At 33.5% G+C, this 25,660-nt stretch overlaps 1 protein-coding gene across 1 annotated transcript in view; it reads right to left on the bottom strand.

The window, feature by feature from the left end:
- LOC131962970 (ATP-binding cassette sub-family C member 4-like) overlaps positions 1-25,282 on the bottom strand; it is a 57,870-nt gene extending 32,588 nt beyond the window's left edge. The window contains exons 1-8 of the mRNA XM_059328087.1: positions 25,021-25,282; positions 22,417-22,527; positions 17,914-18,034; positions 15,986-16,210; positions 13,930-14,019; positions 5,993-6,156; positions 2,960-3,085; positions 102-351 (exon numbers count right to left, since the gene is read on the bottom strand). Coding sequence (XP_059184070.1) covers positions 102-351; positions 2,960-3,085; positions 5,993-6,156; positions 13,930-14,019; positions 15,986-16,210; positions 17,914-18,034; positions 22,417-22,527; positions 25,021-25,094 — 1,161 coding nt within the window. The 5' untranslated portion in view covers positions 25,095-25,282. The remainder of the gene's footprint in view (positions 1-101; positions 352-2,959; positions 3,086-5,992; positions 6,157-13,929; positions 14,020-15,985; positions 16,211-17,913; positions 18,035-22,416; positions 22,528-25,020) is intronic.
- Positions 25,283-25,660: the final 378 nt, after the last annotated feature.

The following is a 25,660-nucleotide window of genomic DNA, read 5'->3' as shown; positions in this document are numbered from 1 at the left end:
CTGCAACAATTTAAAGTGCTGCCGTTCAGTCATGCAACCATGCAACTCCTGCAGAAATCTCCCTTTTCTGGAGAGTTCCTGAAGGTCCTGAAGCGTCCTACCTGGATCCTGCGGATGCTGACGCGGCTCTCGAACAGCTTCTCGATGGCGCTGGGGAAGAAGAGCGTGACGGTGAGCCTGACGGCGGTGTAGAGCGACACGGTGACGAAGACGCGGCTGGCGGAGATGGTGTTCCCCAGCAGCACGTACAGCGTGAAGGTCACAAACAGGATGATCTTACTGGCACAGAAGAAGGATGCCATGTTGAGGCCGCGCAGGTACGAGCTCTTCATCACCTTAGAGATCTCCTTCCTGAGGGACACAGAGAGCAAAACACTTTTCAACTTCGGATTAACTCCTCATCCAGATCACATTAGATAGAAAATACAGAAAATAAAATCAAGGGGGCAGTAGCCATGCTTTCTCATGCAAATCTTCAAAATGTGCAGAGAAACACGACTATAACAAGCAAAGTATGGAACAATTGCATGATGTAGGGAGGTTTTTAAAGGCTGATAAAAATCTGGTATCATCACGTTTAGGTGAAACGATTAAATTAACCTGATCGTCGGCAAAATATTTCCATTTTAAAATGCGGCTCTCCTTCACATCTAATGCAGCAGTCTCTCCCAGCTGCAGAACCAGAGGGGATGTTAAGCCCTTAGCGTCCAGTCTGCAAATTGCTAACAGGCTAACAGTTAGCTCTGTAGCAGTACAGTGTGTATGTGCTAACAGGCTAACAGTTAGCTCTGTAGCAGTACAGTGTGTATGTGCTAACAGGCTAGCAGTTAGCTCTGTAGCAGTACAGTGTGTATGTGCTAACAGGCTAACAGTTAGCTCTGTAGCAGTACAGTGTGTATGTGCTAACAGGCTAACAGTTAGCTCTGTAGCAGTACAGTGTGTATGTGCTAACAGGCTAGCAGTTAGCTCTGTAGCAGTACAGTGTGTATGTGCTAACAGGCTAACAGTTAGCTCTGTAGCAGTACAGTGTGTATGTGCTAACAGGCTAGCAGTTAGCTCTGTAGCAGTACAGTGTGTATGTGCTAACAGGCTAACAGTTAGCTCTGTAGCAGTACAGTGTGTATGTGCTAACAGACTAACAGTTAGCTCTATAGCAGTACAGTGTGTATGTGCTAACAGGCTAACAGTTAGCTCTGTAGCAGTACAGTGTGTATGTGCTAACAGACTAACAGTTAGCTCTATAGCAGTACAGTGTGTATGTGCTAACAGGCTAACAGTTAGCTCTGTAGCAGTACAGTGTGTATGTGCTAACAGGCTAACAGTTAGCTCTGTAGCAGTACAGTGTGTATGTGCTGCTGCTGCAGGAGGTGTTCACTTAGCGATCTCTGTTTGTTTACAACAAGCACCAGACAATAAAAACTGTTCCTATTGTTTGTTTAAAAGTAGTGAAATAAAAATACAGATGTTTTCCCAAACATGATGAATAATCATGATGAATAATCGTGATTACAATATTGATTAAAATAACTGTGATTATCATTTTGGCCAGAAACGTGCAGCCCTACTCCAAACTTCTGAGCGCTTTTTTTGAAAGTTTTATCAGTTTTATCAGTTTCGATCAAGCTTTTCTCAAGCAAAACAACCCCAAAACACATGAGAGCAGCTCAGTGGTTTGTTTTGTTTGTCAGTAATCTGAGGTGAAGCCAGTTCCCCAGTTCTCTCTGTTTGTTCTCTGTTTGTTCTCAGTTTGTTCTCTGTTTGTTCTGGATCTGGTTCTGGATCTCCTGAGTCACCTTAAAGGATCTCCTGGAAGGAGCAGGTTGCCCCGAGGCAGAGTCACTCTCCTGCTGTCACCTTTAATTGGCTGCGTGTTAATCACACATCAGAGACGAAGCACGCTAAATAAAAGAGGGCGCGGCCCGAAACCAGCCCGGCGAGCTGCCAGCTGGGGGCGGGGCTTCTGCTCTATTTTAATCCTGCACACAAACACACTCTGGTCTCTTGAGTGAGACCTGAAGCTGCAGGAAACACAGTAACTCTTGTTCAAAGAGAAGCACAAACAATAAAAACTATGCAGAAATGATGTTGCGTGCAGCTTGTAGGAAAGCTGGAAACAGAACGCCTCAAAGGGGAAACTAAAGTTTAACAGTTTAAGCATGCAAGTTAAAGTGCACGCAGCTATTGCTCCAAATTTGGACCCATTTATCTGCAAACCAGGATTTTAAAATGAAAAGTTTGACTGGAATATCTGGAGTTTGTGTGTGCAGTGTTTCCAGGATTTTATGAGAGTATAAAAAGGCACAAAGGCACAAAGTGACCAAAAAAAGGCACAAAGTGACCAAAAAAGGCAAAAATTGACCAAAAAAGACACAATTTGACCAAAAAATGGCACAAATTGACACAAACAGACACAAATTGACCAAAAAAGGCACAAATGGACCAAAAAAAAGACACAAATTGACCAAAAAAGGCACAAATTAACCAGAAAAAAAGACACAAAATGACCAAAATAGATGTAAAATTACCAAGAAAGGAACAAATTGACCATAAAAAGACACATATTGACCAAAAAGAGACTTAAAACGACCAAAAAAAACCCCACAAATTGACTGAAAAAAGACCTAGAGTTCTTTTAATGCAGCTTGTAGGGGCTGGAAACAATTGTAAATATATATAAATATGTTTGCATAAAACAAAGGTTTATCAGTTTAAACATAAAACATTTTGTCACAGCGGTGCAGCTGAAGTTCATGCAGCAGTTGCATCAAATTTGGACACATTTTTCTGCAAACCAGGATTTTAAATGTGTCTAAAATGGTGCTAAAGGTGCAGGAGCAGTGAGGAAACTGCAGGAGAAGCTCTGTAACTTCTTTATTTATGTTCTAGAGACTGTAAAGCAGAAGAGGCTGGCTGATCTGATTGGTGAGTAACACAGAATCCTTCATGTTTTCTTTCTTACCTTCTGACCTCAGAGACCAGAGCAGCGAAGGGTTTCTCCCAGGCGTACATCTTAATGATCCTCATCCCAGAAACCACCTCGTTCATGGTCCGGATCCTGCTGTCGGTCAGGACCGCCGTCTTACTCCTGCAGACAAGAGCAGGGAAATAGACTTAAAATACAAAAAGACACAAATTAACCTAAAAAAAGACACAAAATGACAAAAAAAGAAGACGTTAAATGACAAAAATAGACGTGAAATGACAAAAAAAGACACAAATTGACCAAAAAAATGCTGAAAAATGACCCAAATAGATGTAAAATGACCAAAAAAAGACACAAAATGTCAAAAAAAGATGTAAAATGACCAAAATAGATGTGAAATGACCCAAAAAAAGGACACAAAATGACAAAAAAAAAACACAAAATTACCAAAACAAGGATGAAAAATGATCCAAATAGATGTAAAATTACTCAAAAAAGGCACAAATTGACCAAAAGAAAACCACAAAATGACCAAAAAAGACGTGAAATGACACAAAAAAGGACACAAAATGACAATAAAAAGATGTAAAATGACCAAAACAGTCATGAAATGACCAAAAAAAAGACACAAATTGACCAAAAGAAAACCACAAAATGACCAAAAAAGACGTAAAATGACCAAAACAGACGTGAAATGACCAAAAAAAGACACAAAATGACAAAATAAAATAGGTAAAATGACCAAAACAGACATGAAATGACCAAAAAAAATATGAAATAACCAAAAAAAGACACAAAAAGACAAAAAAGACGTAAAATGACAAAAATAGATGTGAACTGACCCAAAAAAGGACACAAAATTACCAAAATAGACGTAAAATGACCTAAAAAAAAGACACAAATTGACCACAAAAGGTCTTGATGTGTTAAATCCTGACATTGGACACTTACTGAATACAAAAATCTACTTAAAACACATTTTAACAGACAAGAAACACTGCAGACAAAATACAAAATGAGAGCAAACATGCATCTACAATTAGAACAAAGTGCTGCTTCCACTTAAAGCTATTTAAAGAGAAATCAGGTGAATGAAAGGCTGCAGGACGTCCATTAACTCATCCAGAGCAGCTCTGCTCTCTTAGAAGTGGCAAATGTTGATGCAAAGTAATGATTCACAGTTACAGACAAGAGTTTAGACTCTTACATGCTTTTATTTCATGTCTGTCTGCTGCACAGGCTGAGATATAAACGATTTCTTTTCAGCTTTTCAGGTTTTGGGAGGTGGTTTAGAAACAATGCTGACGTTTCAAAGGCTTTTTTTCAAAGGGTTTCAAAGACAAATTGACCCAAAAAAAGACGTAAAATGACCAAAAATAGACATAAAATGACCACAAAAGTCACAAAATTACCAAAACAACGTGTAAAATGAAAATGTAAAACAAAAGACAAAAATTGACCAAAAAATATGTAAAATGAGCAAAAATAGACATAAAATGACCATAAAAGTCACAAAATGACAAAAAAAAAGATATAAAATTACCAAAAAAAGACGTAAAATGACCAAAATAGACGTAAAATGAGCCAAAAAGACACAAAATTGACCAACAAAGACAAAACTTTTGTTTGTTTAACTTCGTATGAAGCTCAGAAAGACATTTTGAAGCTGTCAGTAATCTGTCACTTTATCCATTTGTTTATTATTGTCCAGTAAAACCAGTTCATGAAGCACCACATTAATTAGTTTCAGCCTCCTTTAACAGGTATGTTTGGTGTTTATGTGACGCCAACTCATGATTTACTGTCACAGTTCAAACCGGGAACAATGAAACTCTGAGTTCCTCTGAAGTTCATTAAATAAGGATTAAATAACCTGCTAATATAAATCTCTTCTTACTGTTGATCTGTGTTGTTGTTATTAAACAGCCTGAGGTAAAACTGAACTCTAAAGGTTTCCTCTTCACTGTTGGACTGTCTAGAGTTTGTTTGTGCAGTGTTTCCTAATAATTTTGTGTCTTTTTTGGGTCATTTTTTTAATATATATATATATATATATATAATTTTGTGTCATTTTTTAATAATTTTGTGTCTTTTTTAAAGTAATTTTGTGTCTTTTTTAAAGTAATTTTGTGTCTTTTTTGGTAATTCTGTGTATTTTTTGGTCATTTTGTTTCTTTTTTAAGTAATTTAGTTTTTTTCTGTCATTTCGTGTCTTTTTTGTGTCTTTTTTTAATAATTTTGTTTCTTTTTTAAAGTAATTTTGTGTCTTTTTTGTGTCTTTTTTTAATAATTTTGTTTCTTTTTTAAAGTAATTTTGTGTCTTTTTTTAATAATTTTGTGTCTTTTTTTAATCATTTTGTGTCTTTTTTTAAAGTAATTTTGTGTCTTTTTTGGTAATTCTGTGTATTTTTTGGTCATTTTGTTTCTTTTTTAAGTAATTTAGTTTTTTTCTGTCATTTCGTGTCTTTTTTGAATAATTTTGTTTCTTTTTTAAAGTAATTTTGCGCTTTTTAGGTCTTTTTTGTGTCTTTTTTAAAGTAATTTTGTGCTTTTTGTGTCTTTTTAAAATAATTTTGTGTCTTTTTTGGTAATTCTGTGTATTTTTTCGTCATTTTGTTTCTTTTTTTAAGTAATTTAGTTATTTTCTGTCATTTTGTGTCTTTTTTAAATAATTTTGTGTCTTTTTTAATAATTTTGTGTCTTTTTTAAAGTAATTTTGGTCTTTTTTGTGTCTTTTTTTAATAATTTTGTGTCTTTTTTGGTAATTCTGTGTATTTTTGGTCATTTTGTTTCTTTTTTAAGTAATTTAGTTATTTTCTGTCATTTTGCGCTTTTTTGGTCTTTTTTTTAATAATTTTGTGTATTTTTTGGTAATTCTGTGTATTTCTTTTGTCATTTTGTGTCTTTTTTTGTCATTTTGTGTCTTTTTTATGTAATTTAGTGTTTTTTCAGTCAGTTTGTGTCTTTTTTTTGGTCATTTTGTGTCTTCTTTTGGTCATTTTGAGACTGCCTCCAGCCTCCAGCGGCCCCCAGGTAATTAGAGTTTGTGTGTAGATTGATGTGTGTTACCTGAACTTGGAGAAGAGGCGTCCGAACAAGGACTGGACCGGCATCAGGAACATGAGGACCACGATCCCCGCCAGACACGACACGCCGATCTCCACCCACAGCAGCCCGACCACGATCCCCGCCTGCAGAGGCCCCACCCACAGGAAGTGGAGGAAGATCGTCACCTGGACAACAGAAATAACCAGTTTACTGTTAGAAACCAGAAATAAACACAAGTTTACTGTCAGAAACCAGAAATAAACACGAGTTTACTGTTAGAAACCAGAAATAAACACGAGTTTACTGTTAGAAACCAGAAATAAACACAAGTTTACTGTTAGAAACCAGAAATAAACACGAGTTTACTGTCAGAAACCAGAAATAAACACAAGTTTACTGTCAGAAACAGGCTGCACACACAGGAAAAAACCACCAACAAAACACAGCAAGGAGCCTGAAGCTGCAGCTGATTGGAGCGCCGTAACCTGAAATATTTTGAGGATTTGATTCCCAGATGAAACAAAAAAGGAGCAGATTTTCCTCCCAAACCAGCTGGTTAGAAGCATCTGATTGTATTTTGCATCATTTATTACCTCACAGAAAGGCTGATGCATCAGAAACGAGAGGGTTTTCAATTAGAGGTACAAAAAAACAACTAGAAAGAGATATAGATTATAAAAAAGATGCCGAAAGTTTTTTTGTGTTTTTATGTCCATTTAACTCAGAAACAGACATTTTAAAGCAGTCAGTCATCTGCATTTTCAAGCATTGATAAAATCTACTTGTTTATTTTGTGGAAGGTCCCTTTAATTACTTTTTTTGGTCATTTTGTGTCTTTTTTTTGTAATTTTGTGTCTTTTTTTGATAATTTTGTGTCTTAATTTTGTGTCTTTTTTTGATAATTTTGTGTCTTTTTTGGCCAGTTGGTTTCTTTTTTAAGTAATTTAATTTTTTTCTGTCATTCTGTGTCTTTTTTGGTCTTTTTTTATTATTGTATATTGCTTCTTTATCTTTATTTTGAAGGATCAATAAAGTATTTTTCTGTTTCTGAAGAAGCCCAACAGGTTAACAAAACTGATTTATTTTGTAAAATATTTGCAAAAAATGCCTTTAGTTTTAAAAAGCATGTTATTTATTTCATGTGGTGAAATATTAAGCTCTTAAGAAAGCAGAACTGTAAATATTTGTTGTGCCATTTTTTCCATATTTCTTACTTCAAACTTGTTGCATTTGTATTATATATTGTTGTATATTTAGTGAAGCTGCTTTTTTACCTTTATTTTGGAGGATCAATAAAGTATTTTTCTGATTCTGCAGAAACAAAATGGCTTTTTTTTTTAAAAATATTTGCAAAAAATGCCTTTAGTTGTAAAAAGCATGTTATTTATTTAATTTGGTAAGATATGAAGCTCTTCTGTAAAGTTTTTGTGTGTTTTTAAGGCCATTTAACTCAGAAACAGACATTTTAAAGCAGTCAGTAATCTGCATTTTCAAGCATTGATAAAATCTACTTGTTTATTTTTGCAATATGACTTTTTTCCCCACATCCTGCAGCCGTAGAGATCACTAAGGTGTAAATAAGTTCCTCAGAAAGCTAAATATATATTTTGTGGCCCCCACCTTGATATGAAAGTTTAATGTGAGTTTTATATGAATGGCACTTTACCGTGTTGTGTGTGGAAGGTCCCTTTAATTACTGTTTTTGGTCATTTTGTGTCTTTTTTTTGGTAATTTTGTGTCTTTTTTTTAAGTAATTTTGTGTCTTTTTTTGGTAATTTTGTGTCTTTTTTTTTTGGTAATTTTGTGTCTTTTTTTGATAATTTTGTGTCTTTTTTTGGCCAGTTGGTTTCTTTTTTTAGTAATTTAGTTTTTTTCTGTCATTTTGTGTCTTTTTTGGTCTTTTTTTTATTATTGTATATTCCTTTTTTATCTTTATTTTGAAGGATCAATAAAGTATTTTTCTGTTTCTGAAGAAGCCCAACAGCTTAACAAAACTGAAAAAAATGCCTTTAGTTGTAAAAAGCATGTTTTTTATTTAATGTGGTAAACTATGAAGCTATTCTGTAAAGTTTTTGTGTGTTTTTAAGGCCATTTAACTCAGAAACAGACATTTTAAAGCAGTCAGTAATCTGCATTTTCAAGCATTGATAAAATCTACTTGTTTATTTTTGCAATATGACTTTATTCCCCACATCCTGCAGCCGTAGAGATCACTAAGGTGTAAATAAGTTAAATGCAGCCAGTGAGTGCTGGTGGTTTGCAGCTGAACAGTAACAGTAATCAGCCTTGACTGTGACCCAGCAGGAGCATGACTCCAGATAATTAAGAGTTTAAACGGCCTGCAGACAGAAAGAAGCTGGCAGCTTCTGATTAAAACGAGACCAAGTGGAACCACACACATGAAAATCATCCAAATACATCACACCCTTTTATCCTGCAGCTGATTCACACTACACACACAACGTAAAACACGTTTCATAAGAAATGACATGCAGAATGAGGTCAAATAAGCATTCCTTCTCTTCTTCTTCTCCTCCTCCCCAGAATATTTAATAGAGGAGGAGAACACTCCCTGCTCTGCTCGCACATCATGTTACATCTGGCACAGCTGCAACATTTATAGAGGAATTATCAGCTGAGTGACAGAAATGATCAATAAATGACTAAATAAAAGTTTTCTCTCTCGTGCAAAAGTTGCAGAGGCCTTTCAAATAATCTTAAGTCTAAATCTAGATCTAAAATCATTCATTCAGGTCGAAATTTAACATAAAAACAAGATAAATTTAGACATAAAATGACTACAGAGACACAAATAACCAAAAAATGCATGAAAAGATGGAAGAAACTCCACAAACCTATCAAAAATATGTATAATGTCAATTCAAAATGAGAGGGTTTTGAATGAGAGCTGCAACATTTATAGAGAAATGATCAGCTGATTGACAGAAATTATCAATAAATGCCGAAATAAAAGTTTTCTCTCTCATGCAAAAGTTGCAGAGGCCTTTGAAATAATCTAAAGTCTAAATCTAGATCTAAAGTCATTCATTCAGGTCGAAATTTAACATAAAAACAAGATGAATTTAGACATTAAATGACTACAGAGACATAAAATAACCAAAAAATACATGAAAAGATGGAAGGAACTCCACCAAACTACCAAAAATATGCATAATGTCAATTCGAAATGAGAGTAATTATCAGCTGATTGACAGATATGATCAATAAATGACGAAATAAAAGTTTTATCTCGCATGCAAAAGTTGCAGAGGCCTTTGAAATAATCTAAAGTCTAACTCTAGATCTAAAATCATTCATTCATTCTCTTCAGGTCGAGATTTAACATAAAAACATGATACATTTAGACATAAAATGACTACAGAGACACAAAATAACCAAAAAATACACGAAAGGATGGAAGGAACTCCACAAAAACCACGACCAAAAATATGCATAATGTCAATTCAAAATGAGAGTAATTATCAGCTGATTGACAGATATGATCAATAAATGACGAAATAGAAGTTTTCTCTCTCATGCAAAAGTTGCAGAGGCCTTTCAAATAATCTTAAGTCTAAATCTAGATCTAAAATCATTCATTCAGGTCCAGATTTAACATAAAAGCAAGATACATTTAGACATAAAATGACTACGGAGACACAAAATAACCAAAAAATACATGAAAAAATGGAAGGAACTCCACAAATCTACCAAAAATATGCATAATGTCAACTTGAAATGAGAGTAATTATCAGCTGATTGATAGATATGATCAATAAACGACGAAATAAAAGTTTTCTCTCTCGTGCAAAAGTTGCAGAGGCCTTTGAAATAATCTAAAATCTAAATTTAGATCTAAAATCATTTATTAATCCCATTCATTCTCTTCAGGTCGAGATTTAACATAAAAACATGTTCAATTTAGACAGTAAATGACTATAGAGAGACAAAAAACAAACAAAAAATACATGAAAAGAAGAAAAAAAAACTCACAAAACAACCAAAAATATTCAAAATGTCTATTTAGGGACATAAAACAACTAGAAATAGATATAGATTATAAAAATGATACTGAAAACTGCCAATAAAATACATAAAAAGACGACAAAAGGGGTAGCTTTTAACTTGTAAATCAGTTTGTAAAATGTGTTTTTAAAAGTGCTCTATAAATAAAGGTTATTATTATTATTGTACATATCCCTATTTACTTTAAATGATGTCTATAGTTCCATATTTCTGTTTTATTCCATGTGTTCATATCTGTATTTACTTCAGACTTGTTACATTTCTATTATATATATTGTTGTATATTTAGTGAACTCCACTATATTTATCTGACAGCTTTAGTTTCTCTTCAGGTCGAGATTTAACATAAAAACATGATAAATTTAGACATAAAATGACTATAGAGAGACAAAAAACAACCAAAAAATGCTTGAAAAGGAAAAAAGTCCACAAAACTACCAAAAATATGCAAAATGTCTATTTGAAATGAGAGTAATTATCAGCTGATTGACAGAAATGATCAATAAATGACTAAATAAAAGTTTTCTCTCATGCAAAAGTTGCAGAGGCCTTTGAAATAATCTAAAGACTAAATCTAGATCTAAAATCCTCATGCAGCTGGTTGTGGAGGTGCAGCAGCAGGTGGAGGTGCAGCTGATGGTCAATGCACATTTTAACTCAAGAAAGCCTAAAACTACATGCTCAGCAGTTATTATATTGTACAAAAAGTAACAAATCCAACCTGTTGGACTCCTCAGAGACGCTGGCCTGCAGCTTTTTCTCCTGCAGGATGAATTTTGACTAAATTTGCCTGATTAATAAGAAGATTTCTGCACACTGGGTCCCTGAACTGTCTTTATCTGTAGAAAAGAGATCTGAAATCTTCTTCCACGTGTGTTTATGAGTAGAAAAAGTTGACACACGGTGCTGAGCTGCAGCTGAAATACATCTTCAGGTTCTCAGTGTTCCCTGACGCCTAAAAATAAATGTAAAAAATGAATAAATAAGGTGTGGAAGAGGTTAAATGTGCTGCTGTGAGCTGCAGCGTTCAGCAGATTTAGATCAGAAATTGCTGCAGGTTGTTGATTTTAACTCTTTGTGTTTATCATCCTCATTGATGCTGCATATTAACCCATTGAGGCCTGAAAAATTGCTGGGCGATTTTAAAATTAGCCTCTAATTTTCTGGAAATTCTGGAAAATTCTGGGGAAAAAAGTGTCAATTCTTCTACTAAATAATAGATTTTTCAGCCTCTGTAGCAGATAGAAATGAAATTCAAAAAGGTATTTGAGAGCTTATAAAAATACTACAAAACGACGTAAACGCTTTCCAGGCGTCAATGGGTTAAAGTGAAAATTAAGAGTGTTAAAGCTTATAAACTTCTATTGTTTAACCACTTTTTGGATAGTGATAGTGGTGCTTTCACAGCCCAAAGTTTAGTCCGTTTTAGTGGAACTCTGGAGGGATTAAATCATGTTTTTGGTCTCTTGTGAACGATCCAATCGGACCCAATCGGACCAGAACAAGCGCTTGTTGGTTCCTTCTCAGTCAGTGATTTGTCCCTGGTCGCTTTTTGAAAAAGAGTATCTGAATAGTTGCTAAATATAGAGACAAAGTCACTGAGTTGGCAACACTAGGTAGCACCTTTACAAGCCCTTTCATCGGGGCAGGGAAGAGTAAAACGATGGGAGGAAAAACAAATGTCACAGAGCAGGAAGCAGGTTACTGGGGAAGGTTTTCACCCTTTTACACAGGAGATTTCTCTGAGTTTCAGGAGGTTAGTTTGCTGCATATTTTCTGGTGATCTGCTCAGATGAAACCTAGAATTGTCAAAGTTACGTGTTGTTTTCACCAGTGTAGTTACGTCTCATTTATTCCTTTATTTTCTGTTAATGTTTCAGCACAAAATGTTCTGTTAATCTGCCAAAGTTGAAAAGCGCAGTTGTATTTTTGTTTAATATGTTGATTTTTACAGAAGCATTCTATGTTTTATGTCCAAATTAGTTTTGGATCAAGTTGAATGCAAAGCACTTTAAATATTCCCAAATGTTAGCAGCCAAAGTGTTTTATATTATATGTTGTTTTTTGAATCAGTTGGGCTTAAAAAACCCAAAATGTCATTTTCTCTGAACCAATCAGAGTGGAACTGAGCCATTATTAGTGTATCTTCTATCTAAAGAGGAAGATATTAAAGAGTTAATGCAAACAAACACATTTGTATGATTTAATTCCTCCCCCGATGAGAATCGATAAGGAATTGTAACAATAAGCAGTATCGATAACCGAGAATAGCCAAATTCTTTACAATTCCCATCCCTAGTCCTAACTCAGGGGTGGGCAACATGAGGCCCGGGGGCCGCATACGGCCCTCACCCTCACTTGAAGTGGCCCTCAGTACAACTACATACATTTGAGCAGGAAATCTTGGTAACACTTGAATATAACCATCATTTATAAATGGTAAACAGATAGTTTATTAATGTTTAATCATCATTTATAAACTGTACATAGGCCATTTAGAATGGTAAATACATAATTTATTAATGTTTAACTAACTCAATAATTTATAAATGACAAATAGATGATATATTAATGTAAGTTTATAGTTACTTTACCATTAACAAACAATTCAATTAAAATTAATTGTTTAAAAGTAGTTTTAGTTGCACTCATTATTACATTTTTAACACCATATTAAGTATGTTAATGATTTTGAAATGGTTCATACACCTTTAAGAAACTGGCTTAAAACATTTAAAGATTAAATATGTATATAGCACTTTGCAAATGGTTAATAATTGGTTTATAAACCATCTATAAACATAAGTTAGATGGTTATTGTAAAGTGTTACCGAAATCTTAAAAGTGCAGTGTAAAAATGCACAAAATTACTTCTTGTAATTAATGTTGGTCTGCTGTTCTTGCACTGAAAAACAATAAATCACAGTAAGTGGTTATTTTTTATTTGCTTCAAACCTTTTGTATTCCTATTTATACTGTTAAACATGCATTTGAGCATGAAATATGTTAAGTTACTGCACTGTAAACATATTTAAATGTCAGTTTCATCATATCTGGTTAAGTGACGCTCCTATATGTGGCCCTGTGGTAGTGAACATGAAACATTGTGGCCCCCTGCAGCATTTAAGTTGCCCATCCCTGATCTAACTGATTCTGTCAGGAGAAAAAGAAACAAAATGACCTAAAAAAGGAAACAAAATGACCAAAAAAAGACACAAATTGACCACAAAATGATCAAAAAAGACACAAAATGACCAAGAAAGACACAAAATGACCAAAAAAAGACACAAAATGACAAAAAAAAGGAACAAAGTGATCAAAAAAAGACACAAAATGACCGAAAAAAGACACAAAATGACAAAAAAAAGGAACAAAGTGATCAAAAAAAGACACAAAATGACCGAAAAAAGACACAAAATGACCAAGAAAGACACAAAATGACTAAAAAAAAGGAACAAAGTGATCAAAAAAAGACACAAAATGACAGAAAAAAGACACAAAATGACCAAAAAAAAGACACAAATTGACCAAAAAGACACAAAATGACTAAAAAAAAGACACAAAATTACCAAAAAATACACAATGACAAAAAAAAGACACAAAATTACAAAAAAAAGACGCAAAATGACAAAAAAAAGACACAAATTGACCAAAAAAAAGACACAAAATGACCAAAAAGACTAAATAAATAAATACTACACTACTACTACATGAACACAGTGGAGACAGAGCTGACTTCCAAATTGATTTGTTGACTCCCAGAAATCATCTTGCGACCCCAACTGGGGTCCCGACCCCAAGGTTGAGAACAGCTGTGTTAGACAGCAGGTTATATGGAGGGCTGAGGAGGAATGTTAGAAGTGTTGCCCTGCAGCAGGAATAGCCTCTCCTCCCTCCCTCTGCTCTAAAAGCCTGCGTTCAGTTTGACTTACTTCATCGAACTTGTTGACGTCGTTGGAGAGCAGGTTGACGATCTGTCCCGTGGTGGTTTTCCCCAGAGCAGAGCTGCTGAGACGCAGAGCCTGACACACACACAGAGATCTGGATTATCACACTGAGGATACATAAAAAGGACAATTTCTGTAACAATATCAGTATTTATATAAAAACCCTTTTATTCCTCAGTCTGCAGAGATAGAAAGACAAATACTATCTGTATAATAAAGACACTTAACTTTAATATAATACTGATATTGTTACAGAAATGGTCTTTTTGTAATGCTGATTTTATTTATATCGTTTTTTGCTCTTGTATTTATAATATAAACTCCCCTTTAATGCACTTCAACTTAACTTAAACTACTAGAATATATTATTATTACTACTAGAAACTGCTGCAGAAATATTCTCAACTCTTAAAAACATTTTATTATTATTGATTAATCAAATAAAATAGCACAAGATATTTATTTTATTCCTCATTTTATATAATAAATACAAGAGCAAGAAACAATATCGGTAAAAAAAAAGGACAATTTCTGCAACAATATCAGTATATATATATTAAAGTTAAGTGTCATTATTATACAGATAATATGTGTTATTCTGTCTCTGCAGACTGAGGAACAATATAAATAATATTAATATATAAAAGGACAATTTCTGTAACAATATCAATATTTATATAAAACCCTTTTACTCCTCAGTCTGCAGAGATAGAAAGACACATATCATCTGTATAATAATGACACTTAACTTTAATAAATCTACTGATATTGTCACAGAGATTGTCCTTTTTTATACTGATATTGTTTCTTGCTCTTGTTTTTATTACATAAAGTGTCTTTGAGTCCTTTTTAAAGCTCTTTACAACAAAAATATATTACTATTACTATTAGAAACTGTTGCAGAAATATTCTCAACTCTTAAAAACATTTTTACTATTACTGATTAATTAAATAAAACAGCACAAGATAGTTAAACATTTTATTCCTCAGCCTGCAGGGATAGAAATACATATTATCTATATAATAAAGACACTTAACTTTAATAAATATACTGATATTGTCACAGAAATTGTCCTTTTTTATACTGATATTGTTTCTTGCCCTTGTTTTTATTACATAAAGTGTCTTTGAGTCCTTTTTAAAGCTCTTTACAACAAAAATATATTATTATTACCATTAAAACTGCTGCAGAAATATTTCCTGAGTCTCTTCAGAACATTTTTAACTCTTAAAAACATTTTTATTATTACTGATTAATTAAATAAAACAGCACAAGATAGTTAAACATTTTATTCCTCAGCCTGCAGGGATAGAAAGACATATTATCTGTATAATAAAGACACTTAACTTTAATAAATATACTGATATTGTCACGGTTTGTCCTTTTTTATACTGATATTGTTTCTTGCTCTTGTTTTTGTTACATAAAGTGTCTTTGAGTCCTTTTTACAACAAGAATATATTATTATTCCAATTCAAACTGCTGCAGAAACATTTCCTGAGACTCTTCAGAACATTTTTAACTCTTAAAAACATTTTTATTATTACTGATTAATTAAATAAAACAGCACAAGATAGTTAAACCTTTTATTCCTCAGTCTGCAGGGATAGAAAGACATATTATCTATATAATAAAGACACTTAACTTTAATAAATATACTGATATTGTCACAGAAATTGTCCTTTTTTATACTGATATTGTTTCTTGCTCTTGTTTTTGTTACATAAAGTGTCTTTGAGTCCTTTTTACAACAAGAATATATTATTATTCCAATTCAAACTGCTGCAGAAACATTTCCTGAGACTCTTCAGAACATTTTTAACTCTTAAAAACATTTTTATTATTACTGATTAATTAAATAAAACAGCACAAGATAGTTAAACCTTTTATTCCTCAGTCTGCAGGGATAGAAATACAAATACTATCTGTATAATAAAGACACTTGACTTTAATAAATATACTGATATTGTTGCAGAAACGGTCTTTTTTCTGCAGACTTCTACCTGAAGGTGTATTATCGGTGTCTGTGCTGAGTCGTACCTTGTTGTAGATCATGTGGCACATGGCCACCCTGATCTTCATGCCGGCCCTCTGGACATAGTAGAAGTAGAGGTGGTGCAGCACGGCCAGGCCCAGCGTGCAGCAGGACAGGCCTGCAGCGTAGCCCAGAGTCCTGTAGAGGGCCGGCAGGTCCTCGGGGTCGTAGCTCTCAAAGTACTGGATCATCTGCCCCAGGAGCAGAGGCTGCCCCACCTTAATCAGCTCCTGCAGGAGCAGACAGGAGGAGGAGGAGGAGGAGGAGCGTCCAGATAGTGATCAGTGGGAGCAGAAGAAACACAACCTGCAGCATGTTCTGATCTCAATCTGCAGCTCACAGTAATATCCTGCTTTATTCAACACATTTAACCTCTAACACTCCTTATTTGTTGGTTTCAGACGTGAAATAATACCAAACGTAACAGAAAACCAACACAAGATGAAAAAATACCTTAAAAATCTAAATTAAATGTCTGAAAATGAACTTAAAAACGTAACGTATTTTTTGCCTTTATTCAACTATTAACATAGTTTATCCTGTAATAGTTTGGTCTTGGTGGTTTGTTTTATACTATTTATATCTTTTCTTATCTGTATTCTATTTCATTTTTATTATCATATTACTCTATGCTAATATTATTCTATTATTATCGTAACCTGTCTTTATTCTGTACTTGTGCCGCATGTTCTGATCTAGTAATATCCTGTTTTTATTCAACACATTTAACCTCTAACACTCCTTATTTGTTGGTTTCAGACGTGCAATAAAACCAAACGTAACAGAAAACAAACACAAAATGATAAAATACCTTAAAAAATGTAAATTAAATGTCTGAAAACAAACTTAAAAACATATCTGCTTCTAATTTTTTGCCTTTATTCAACTATTAACATAGATTATCCTGTAATAGCTTGGTCTCGGTTGTTTGTTTTATACTATTTATATATTTTCTTATCAATATTCTATTTAATTTTTTTTATACTATTTTTATTACCTAAATCTGTCTTTATTCTGTACTTGTGCAGCATGTTCTGATCTAGTAATATCCTGCTTTTGTTAGAAAATTAGAAAACCAACACAAAATGAAAAAATACCTTTAAAAAAATGTAAATTAAATGTCTGAAAACGAACTAAAAACGTATTTGCTTCAAACTTTATGTTAATATTCAACTATCAACATAGTTTAAACTAAAATAGTTCAGTCTTGGTTGTTTGTTTGTATGTTTATTTTATACTATTACTCTAATATCCTGTTTTTATATATATCACCTGTCTGTCCATTCATCTTACTGTACTAGAATAAAAAATAACAATAAATAACAATAAAAAATAGTTGTAATTTAAAAAAATATTGAGATTAAAAGTGTAAAGCGATTAAAAGCAAAAAGAGAACTGTAAAAATTGTATATTTGAGTAAATTTTTAACATTCAATTTGCTCATCTTTTGACAAAAAAAGTTGAAATCATGGAAAAAAGGTCAAAATGTGAAAAAAAAGTTGAAATCATGAAAAAAGTCCAACTGACAAAAAAAGTTGAAATCATGAAAAAAAGGTCAAAATGAGAAAAAAAAGTTGAAATCATGAAAAAAGGTCAAAATGAGAAAAAAAAGTTGAAATCATGAAAAAAGGGTCAAAATGAGAAAGAAAAGTCACGAGAAAAAAAGTCAAAATAAGGAGAAAAATAGTCAAAATCATGAGAAAAAAAGTTGAAGTCACGAGAAAAAAGTCAAAATGACAAAAAAGTCAAAGCAACTTTTTGCTTTTCATTTTGACTTTTTTTCCATGATTTGAAGTTTTTTTTTATCATTTTGACTTTTTTTTCGTGATTTCAACTTTTTATTTATTGTATTCATGCAATCTGAATTCAAAGAGTTTTATTTTTATAATCTGTGTTTCACGCTCTAAATCCAGGTTTTATTTTGAAGTCTCACCTCCAGTAAGGTGAAGAAGCCGAGCACGGCGTACGGTTTCCAGTAGCACCTGATGAGTCCCGTAGAGAGTTTAGGGGGTCGCAGCTCTTTACTGGCTTTCTGCACCTCCTGGTCCCAGAACCTGAACACAAACACAATTATTATTATTTATTGTTTATTATAAGAAGCAAACCACGACTCATCCAACAGACAGAAAACAGTGTTCCTTATTTTATATTTCTCATCATTTAAAGCTTTAATACTTTTATATTCTTGTTAATATTGCTTGTTTCTATTTAATGTTATTTTATTGGTTTTTTTTTTCTTTTGCATTCTTATTATTATTAATATTTTTTTATCTATGTATTTATTTATAATAATCTGGGTTTTGAAAATGTATTGTTTTAACGGCATTGCACCCATTACATTTTATTTATTAATTAATTTATTTATTAAACTAATATGTTTTTGTATATATATATATATATATGTTAATATGATTTTTACGATTTTAAATACAGTTTCTCAAATATATTTATTTGTAGTTATTTCATATTTATATTGCATTGATTTATATTTGTTTTGTTTTTTTAATTAAGTTGAGCAATAAATAATATATTAAAATATAATATTTATATCCAGCCATGAAATAAAAACACTTAACTTTTACATATTTACTGATATCATTACAGAAATTGTCCTTTTTTTAATATTGATATTATTTATATTGTTTTTTGCTCTTGTATGGTGTCTTTGAGTCCCTTTTAAAGCATTTTACAACTAAAATATATTATTATTACTATTATAAACTGCTTCCTGAGACTCTTAAGAACATTTTTTAACTTTTAGAGACATTTTAAGTCAAACAGTTTCCATATCGGAGGCTAAATGTTTCACTTCTCAGCTGTTTTCCGCCTCGTGCATAAACACAAACCAACATAAAGAAGCTGGACTAAGTGATCCGTGAGCCTCCAGGCTCAGATTTCACGCTGATAAATTCAGATTTCACCGTCGATTAAACGGCAACAATGAGATGTTTGATTCCAGAGGAAGAGTTTTGTTAGAGGACGGAGCCTGAAACAACCACGGCATCAATAACTGCTGGAAAATTAATAATCTGATCCGGAAAATACACATTTCTTGGAGTTTGGAGGCGACATTTATGCATCTGTGAGTCATTCTGCAGTGGGAGTTACTTTTTTGCATTATTATTATTACTACTATTTATTTATTTTAATGAAAATGTACCATTTTAACAGCATTGCACACATTTAATTTTATCTATTTTTGATATTTTTTTCCCATCTCCTGTCTCTTCATTTATCCTACTATACCAGAATAAAAAAATAAAAAATAAAAATAGTCATAATAGTAAAAATAGTATATAAAAATATTAAAATGAAAGGTGTGTGCTAAATGCAAAAGATGACATTGTAGAAAAGAAAACTGTAAAAATAAAGTAGATTTAATGCTGATAAAGATTGTTATTACTGTTTTGCATTATTATTATAACTTTTTTTATTTATGTATTTATTTATTTCTGTATTTATTTATGTCTCTCCATTTATCTTACTATAGCAGAATAACAATAAATAAATAAAAAATAAAACTGTAAAAATAAAGTAGATTTAATGCTGATAAATCCAGATTGTTATTATTATTTTTGTGCATTATTATTATATATTTTTTATTTTTTATTTTAATTAAAATGTACCATTTTAACAGCATTGTACACATTTAATTTGATCTATTTTTGATATTTTTACATCTCCTGTCTCTCCATTTATCTACCAGAATGAAAATAAAAAAACAAAAATATATATATTTATATATAATAAAATAACTGGGTGGAAAACTCACAATCTGGCCTGTAAAATGCAGCAGAAAGTGAACTTTTCCCTCAGTCTGTAGACACATTATTGCATCCTGAGTCACTGTGAGTGGGAGTTAGTGTTCCTGTAACCGTGCTGCTGTTGTAGAAACAGGGATTACCCTCACACAAACATTTATTAACCTGTCAGACAGTTTCCTGTTGTTTTATTGTTGCAGTTAAACATTACAGCCTGACCTGAGCTGCTGATAACTCTGATAATGTTTGACTGGAGGGTTAAAAAGGGTCCCCCTCCTCCAATAATCATCCTCTAATTCACATATCTGTCGCTCCATTTGGGTTTTAAATCAGAAAAGTGTGTGTTCTCTAGCAGCAGCAGCAGAAACAGAGCTGTGCTGAGAATAAAAAGGAGCTCATCATTCACAGATTAGTGATGAAGGTGAAGCTCAACAAGAAATCCACTGAGAATAATTCATCTTTTATTGTCCTGAAACACAAAAGAAGTCAGTGTTTGTCTAAGGACTCGACTCTGATATCCGTTAGCTGTTAGTCACACTGATAAACCAGGAGATTCAGATACAAAAGTTGATGTTTCAGAAGGATCTGTTGGGGGAAACTCCTTGTTAGAACATCTTCTGACTTCAGATTTATCTATCTTTATCCCTCCACTCTGATTATTCTAACTGATGATTTCATACTTGCAAATATTAGAAATGCGTAGATTTCTTCCAGCTGTGAGCATTAAAAACGAAGCTGGCAGGACCTTAAATTTGTGTTCCAGACTTTAAAAGCTGTGAATACCACAAATCGGGTAAAAACAAGTAGTTTTAAGTGATTGTTTTGTTAGATATAAGCACAAATACATGATGATCACAGAGAAGAGGAGGAGTTAAAGAACTCTGTAAGCACTTTCTGTCTTTAGAGGCTCTAGTGGGGTCACTTTTAATGCTAAATATTCTGAAAAAGTGTTCTATAGGTACCCACAAGTCACTTTATTCTGATCTCAGGGAGTTTGGGCCATGCAGTTTTATTTATTTAGTGCATCCTGAGGTCTCTGAACAGTCTGTGAGCTGCAGAAATCAGGAGACTAAACTACTGTGAACCCTGGATGCTTCTCTTCTGTTTCATCTGATACTTTATTAAATATTTGGGCTGTTTTTAGACGTGACATGTCCACTTTATCAGAAGCTGTTTGCTCCATGCAGTAAATGTGTTGTTGTGTCCTCTTGTGTGTGGATCTTTGTGCATCCTGGGGTCCATAAACAGTCTGAGAGCTGCATAAATCGTCTGTTTTTACATGTGACATGCCCACTTTATGCTGATAACATGCAGTTTAAGGCAGAAACCTGCAGTTTTCTAATGCAAACGTGATATTTGTGCACAAATTTCTCTATTGCATGTGAATCTTTGTGCATCCTGGGGTCCCTAAACAGTCTGTGAGCTGCATAAATCGTCTGTTTTTACATGTGACATGCCCACTTTATGCTGATAACATGCAGTTTGAGGCAGAAACCTGCAGTTTTCTAATGCAAAGGTGATATTTTTGCACACATTTATCTATTGTGGGTGGATCTTTGTGCATCCTGGGGTCCATAAACAGCCTATGAGCTGCATAAATCGTCTGTTTTTAGACGTGACATGCCCACTTTATGGTGATAACATGCAGTTTAAGGCAGAAACCTGCAGTTTTCTAATGCAAACGTGATATTTGTGCACAAATTTCTCTATTGCATGTGAATCTTTGTGCATCCTGGGGTCCATAAACAGTCTGTGAGCTGCATAAATCGTCTGTTTTTACATGTGACATGCCCACTTTATGCTGATAACATGCAGTTTAAGGCAGAAACCTGCAGTTTTCTAATGCAAAGGTGATATTTTTGCACACATTTATCTATTGTGGGTGGATCTTTGTGCATCCTGGAGTCCCTAAACAGTCTTTGAGCTGCATAAATCGTCTGTTTTTAGACGTGACATGCCCACTTTATGGTGATAACATGCAGTTTAGGGCAGAAACCTGCAGTTTTCTAATGCAAAAGTGATATTTTTGCACAAATTTCTCTATTGCATGTGAATCTTTGTGCATCCTGGGGTCCCTAAACAGTCTTTGAGCTGCATAAATCGTCTGTTTTTACATGTGACATGCCCACTTTATGCTGATAACATGCAGTTTAAGGCAGAAACCTGCAGTTTTCTAATGCAAAGGTGATATTTTTGCACACATTTGGCTATTGTGGGTGGATCTCTGTGCATCCTGGGGTCCCTAAACAGTCAGAGCTGCAGAAATCTGTGCAGGAAACCTGGCTGCTTCTCTTTGTTTCATCTGATACTTTATTTAGATATTTTGGCTGTTTCTAGATGTGACATGCCCACTTTATGCACTTTATCAGAAGCTGTTTGCTGCAGAACCCATGCATTGTTTCTCCTGCAGTAAATGTGTTGTTGTGTCCTCTTGTGTGTGAGTCTTTGTGCATCCTGGGGTCCCTAAACAGTCCGAGAGCTGCATAAATGGGGTCTGAGTGTAAAGCTGAGACTCTTGTGCATTTAATGAGCCCAAACGGTCATTTTTAAAAGGGGTTCCTTGACTCTGACATCAGGATATCTGAGTGAAAATGGGTTCTATGGGTACCCAGGAGGCTCTTCTTTAGAGACATGCCCACTTTATGCTGATTATTATCATTAATAATATTATTCACCTCTGCAGGTCTTCTCCCAGAACGTCGGAGCGATCCTCCGTCAGAACCTCGTACATGTCCTCCTCCTCCAGCTGCCGCTTGTACCCGATACCAAACAACGGGTTGAGCCACCTGGCGGAGAAAAGATGAGGAGTCAGGAGGAGAAATCAGCTTCAAAAACACCAAATACACTTTAAATTCTGCAGTAACAAACAGCTGTCAGACGCATTAATGTGTCACTTTAACATGGACGATTTGGCCAAAATACTCTATCCTGATACAGCTCATTTCATATCTCCATAACCAGATTTATGCTGTGTTTTTGATGTTTTCTGACAATTCAATACATAAATAAATAATCTAAATACATAAATAAATAATCTAAATGTATTTACCACATGGTAAAGCATATTTTAGGCTAACATTTTTGTTGGGATTCCCACAGGATTGGAGTCAATTTTTACCATTTATCACAAAACTGACAGGGCAGGAATTAAAAAACCAACAGAAGGAACAATAACATTATTCAGTTATTAAATATATAGAAATATAGGGTTCAGCGCTCTGATATTCACTAAATATAGACCACATGTTAATGTATTTATTATTTTTCTATGGTTTTTAGTGCTTCTTGTGTCTTTTTTTAACTGGATGCTCGAATATTTATATGTGTCATGAAGCACTTTGTGTCTTTTGCTCTATTAAAATAAATATATTATTATCATTATATTATGATTATTAACACAAAATCACAATATATGATTTCCTCATGTTATGATTCCACTGAAAGACGATAAATCATCAACTTTATTAAGTTACACGCTGCTCTCACTTTAACCTCTTTAAATGATGTTTTATGTTGAAAGCTGCTGCTAAAATAAACATATTATTACCATTTTATTACCACAAAATCTCATCACATGATTACCTCATGATATGCTTCCACTGAGAGAACATAAATTATCATATTTCTCTAAATTTAACTTCTTTAAATGAGGTTTTATGTGGTGAAACACTTTGTGACATCTGATTATTGTATGAAATATCAAATATCTATCATTGTAACTTTAACCTCGTGTGTTTTATGTGGTGAAACACTCTGTGACTCCTGCTGCTGAAAGGTGATATAACAATAAACATTATTATATTACAAAATCTCAACACGTGATTTCCTCACGATATGTTTCCAGTGAGAGACAACAGATTGAGTTAACACACTGCTCTCACTTTAACCTCTTTAAAGTACGTTTTAAGCTGAAAGGTATTGATATTAATGATATTATTATCATTTTATTACCTCAAAAACTCAATATATGACTATACCTGATGATATGATTTCACTGAGTGAACATAAATGATCATATTTCTCTCACTTTAACCTCTTTAAATTGTGTTTGTCGAGACCTATATCAATAAACGTATTACTTTCATATTAAATATCACAATATAGGACTCCACAGAAGGACAATAAATGATATTTATAATCATATATACATTTAATGACATGAAATTGCTACTAAAATACATGTATTATCATTATATTACCACAAAATCTCAATATATGATTATGCTTCCACTGAAAGAACATAAATGATCATATTTCTCTAACTTTAACTACTTTAAACTACATTTAAATAAGGTATACGTATATCATTATATTACCACAAAAGCTCAATATATGATTATCTTATATGATTTAATAGAGAGCACATAAATGATGACATTTTCCTAACTTTAACTACTTTAAGTGATGTTTTATGCTGAAAGGTTCTACTAAAATATGTAGTATAAAACATTTATTATCATTATATTACCACAAAATCTTAATATGTGATTATGTTTCCACTGAGAGAACATAAACAATCATATTTCTCTCACTTTAAGTTATTTAAATTACGTTTTATTCTGAAAGGTGCTACTAAAACACGTGTATTACACCACAAAATATCTATATAGGATTATGCTTCCACAGGGGACTTTTTTCCACTTTAACCTCTTTAAATATGAAATATTGTGTTGACTCGGTACAATAACATCTGATCAGGGTGTCAACAAATGAGCTGTTAAAGTGTATTTATTATAAATATTATATCTGAGAGAGAACAGACAGAAAACACGTGTCTGACTTCCCAGAGATGATTCAACAGGAAACTAATATTACATAAACACGGAGGGTCATTTGTTTTAAAGTCTGGAGGTGTTTCCCTGCTTACTATCACATCTGGTGATCGGTTAAACTCGGTTAAACTCGGCGGCGGTTAAAAGCAGCACTTCGTGTTTTAAGGTAGCGAGTCTCACGGTATTTAAACGGCATTTTAACGGTATTTAGGGTGAAAATAAGCGGGTCAGAGATGATTCAAAAGGAAACTAATATTACATAAATACGGAGGAAGTCTTGTTTTAAAGTCTGGAGGTGTTTTTTACTTCCCAATGTCACATCTGGTGATCGGTTAAACTCGGAAATGATCGGTTAAACTCGTCGGCGGTTGAAAGCAGCACATCGTGTTTTAAGGTAGCGAGTCCCACGGTAATTACACGGTATTTAAACGGCATTTAAACGGTATTCAAACGGGTTTTAGGGTGAAAATAAGCGGGTCAGGCCCCGGGTAACTTTTACCGACTTACCAGAAGAAAAGTTTGGACAAGAAACTCGCCGTTGCGACCGGATTAGTCCTCATGTCTTTACTGCCTTTCTCCATGGTGGCCACCGGTAACTTTCCCCTTTATTTGAACCAGAAAGCGGCTGCTCCAGGGGGCTGTGTGGCGGAGATCTCCTCCCCGCTCATGCCGCCTCTCAGCCGGCGAACTCTGTCAGCTCCAGGCGGCACCACGATACACTAAAGCAGGTCGGGGACAGAGCCCGCCCCCCGAGGCTCCGGATTGGCCCGAAATAATGAGCGCCCCACCCCATTGGACGCTATTGGCTGTCTTTCAGGCGCTGCTGGCACACGATTGGCTGAGAGTCAGTTTGCTGTATAGTAGGTGTAAACTTATTTAAATTACATTTAATTATTTTATTAGATAACACTAAAAAAAAAAAAAAAAATGTTTGTAACTGTGAAATTGTATGATCATATATATATATATATATATATTATTTATAATAACAATAGAATAATAATAATAGAAAAAAAACATAGTATTCTTTAATTAAAAAAATATATTATACATATATATATATATAAATATATAAAAAATATATAATATATACATATATATATACATACATATATATATGTATATATTCTTTTTTTTAAATACTATG

This window comes from Centropristis striata, chromosome 24 (genome assembly GCF_030273125.1).
Source record: "Centropristis striata isolate RG_2023a ecotype Rhode Island chromosome 24, C.striata_1.0, whole genome shotgun sequence".
NCBI classification, from domain to species: domain Eukaryota; kingdom Metazoa; phylum Chordata; class Actinopteri; order Perciformes; family Serranidae; genus Centropristis; species Centropristis striata.
This window is presented reverse-complemented; position numbering and strand designations above follow the sequence as displayed.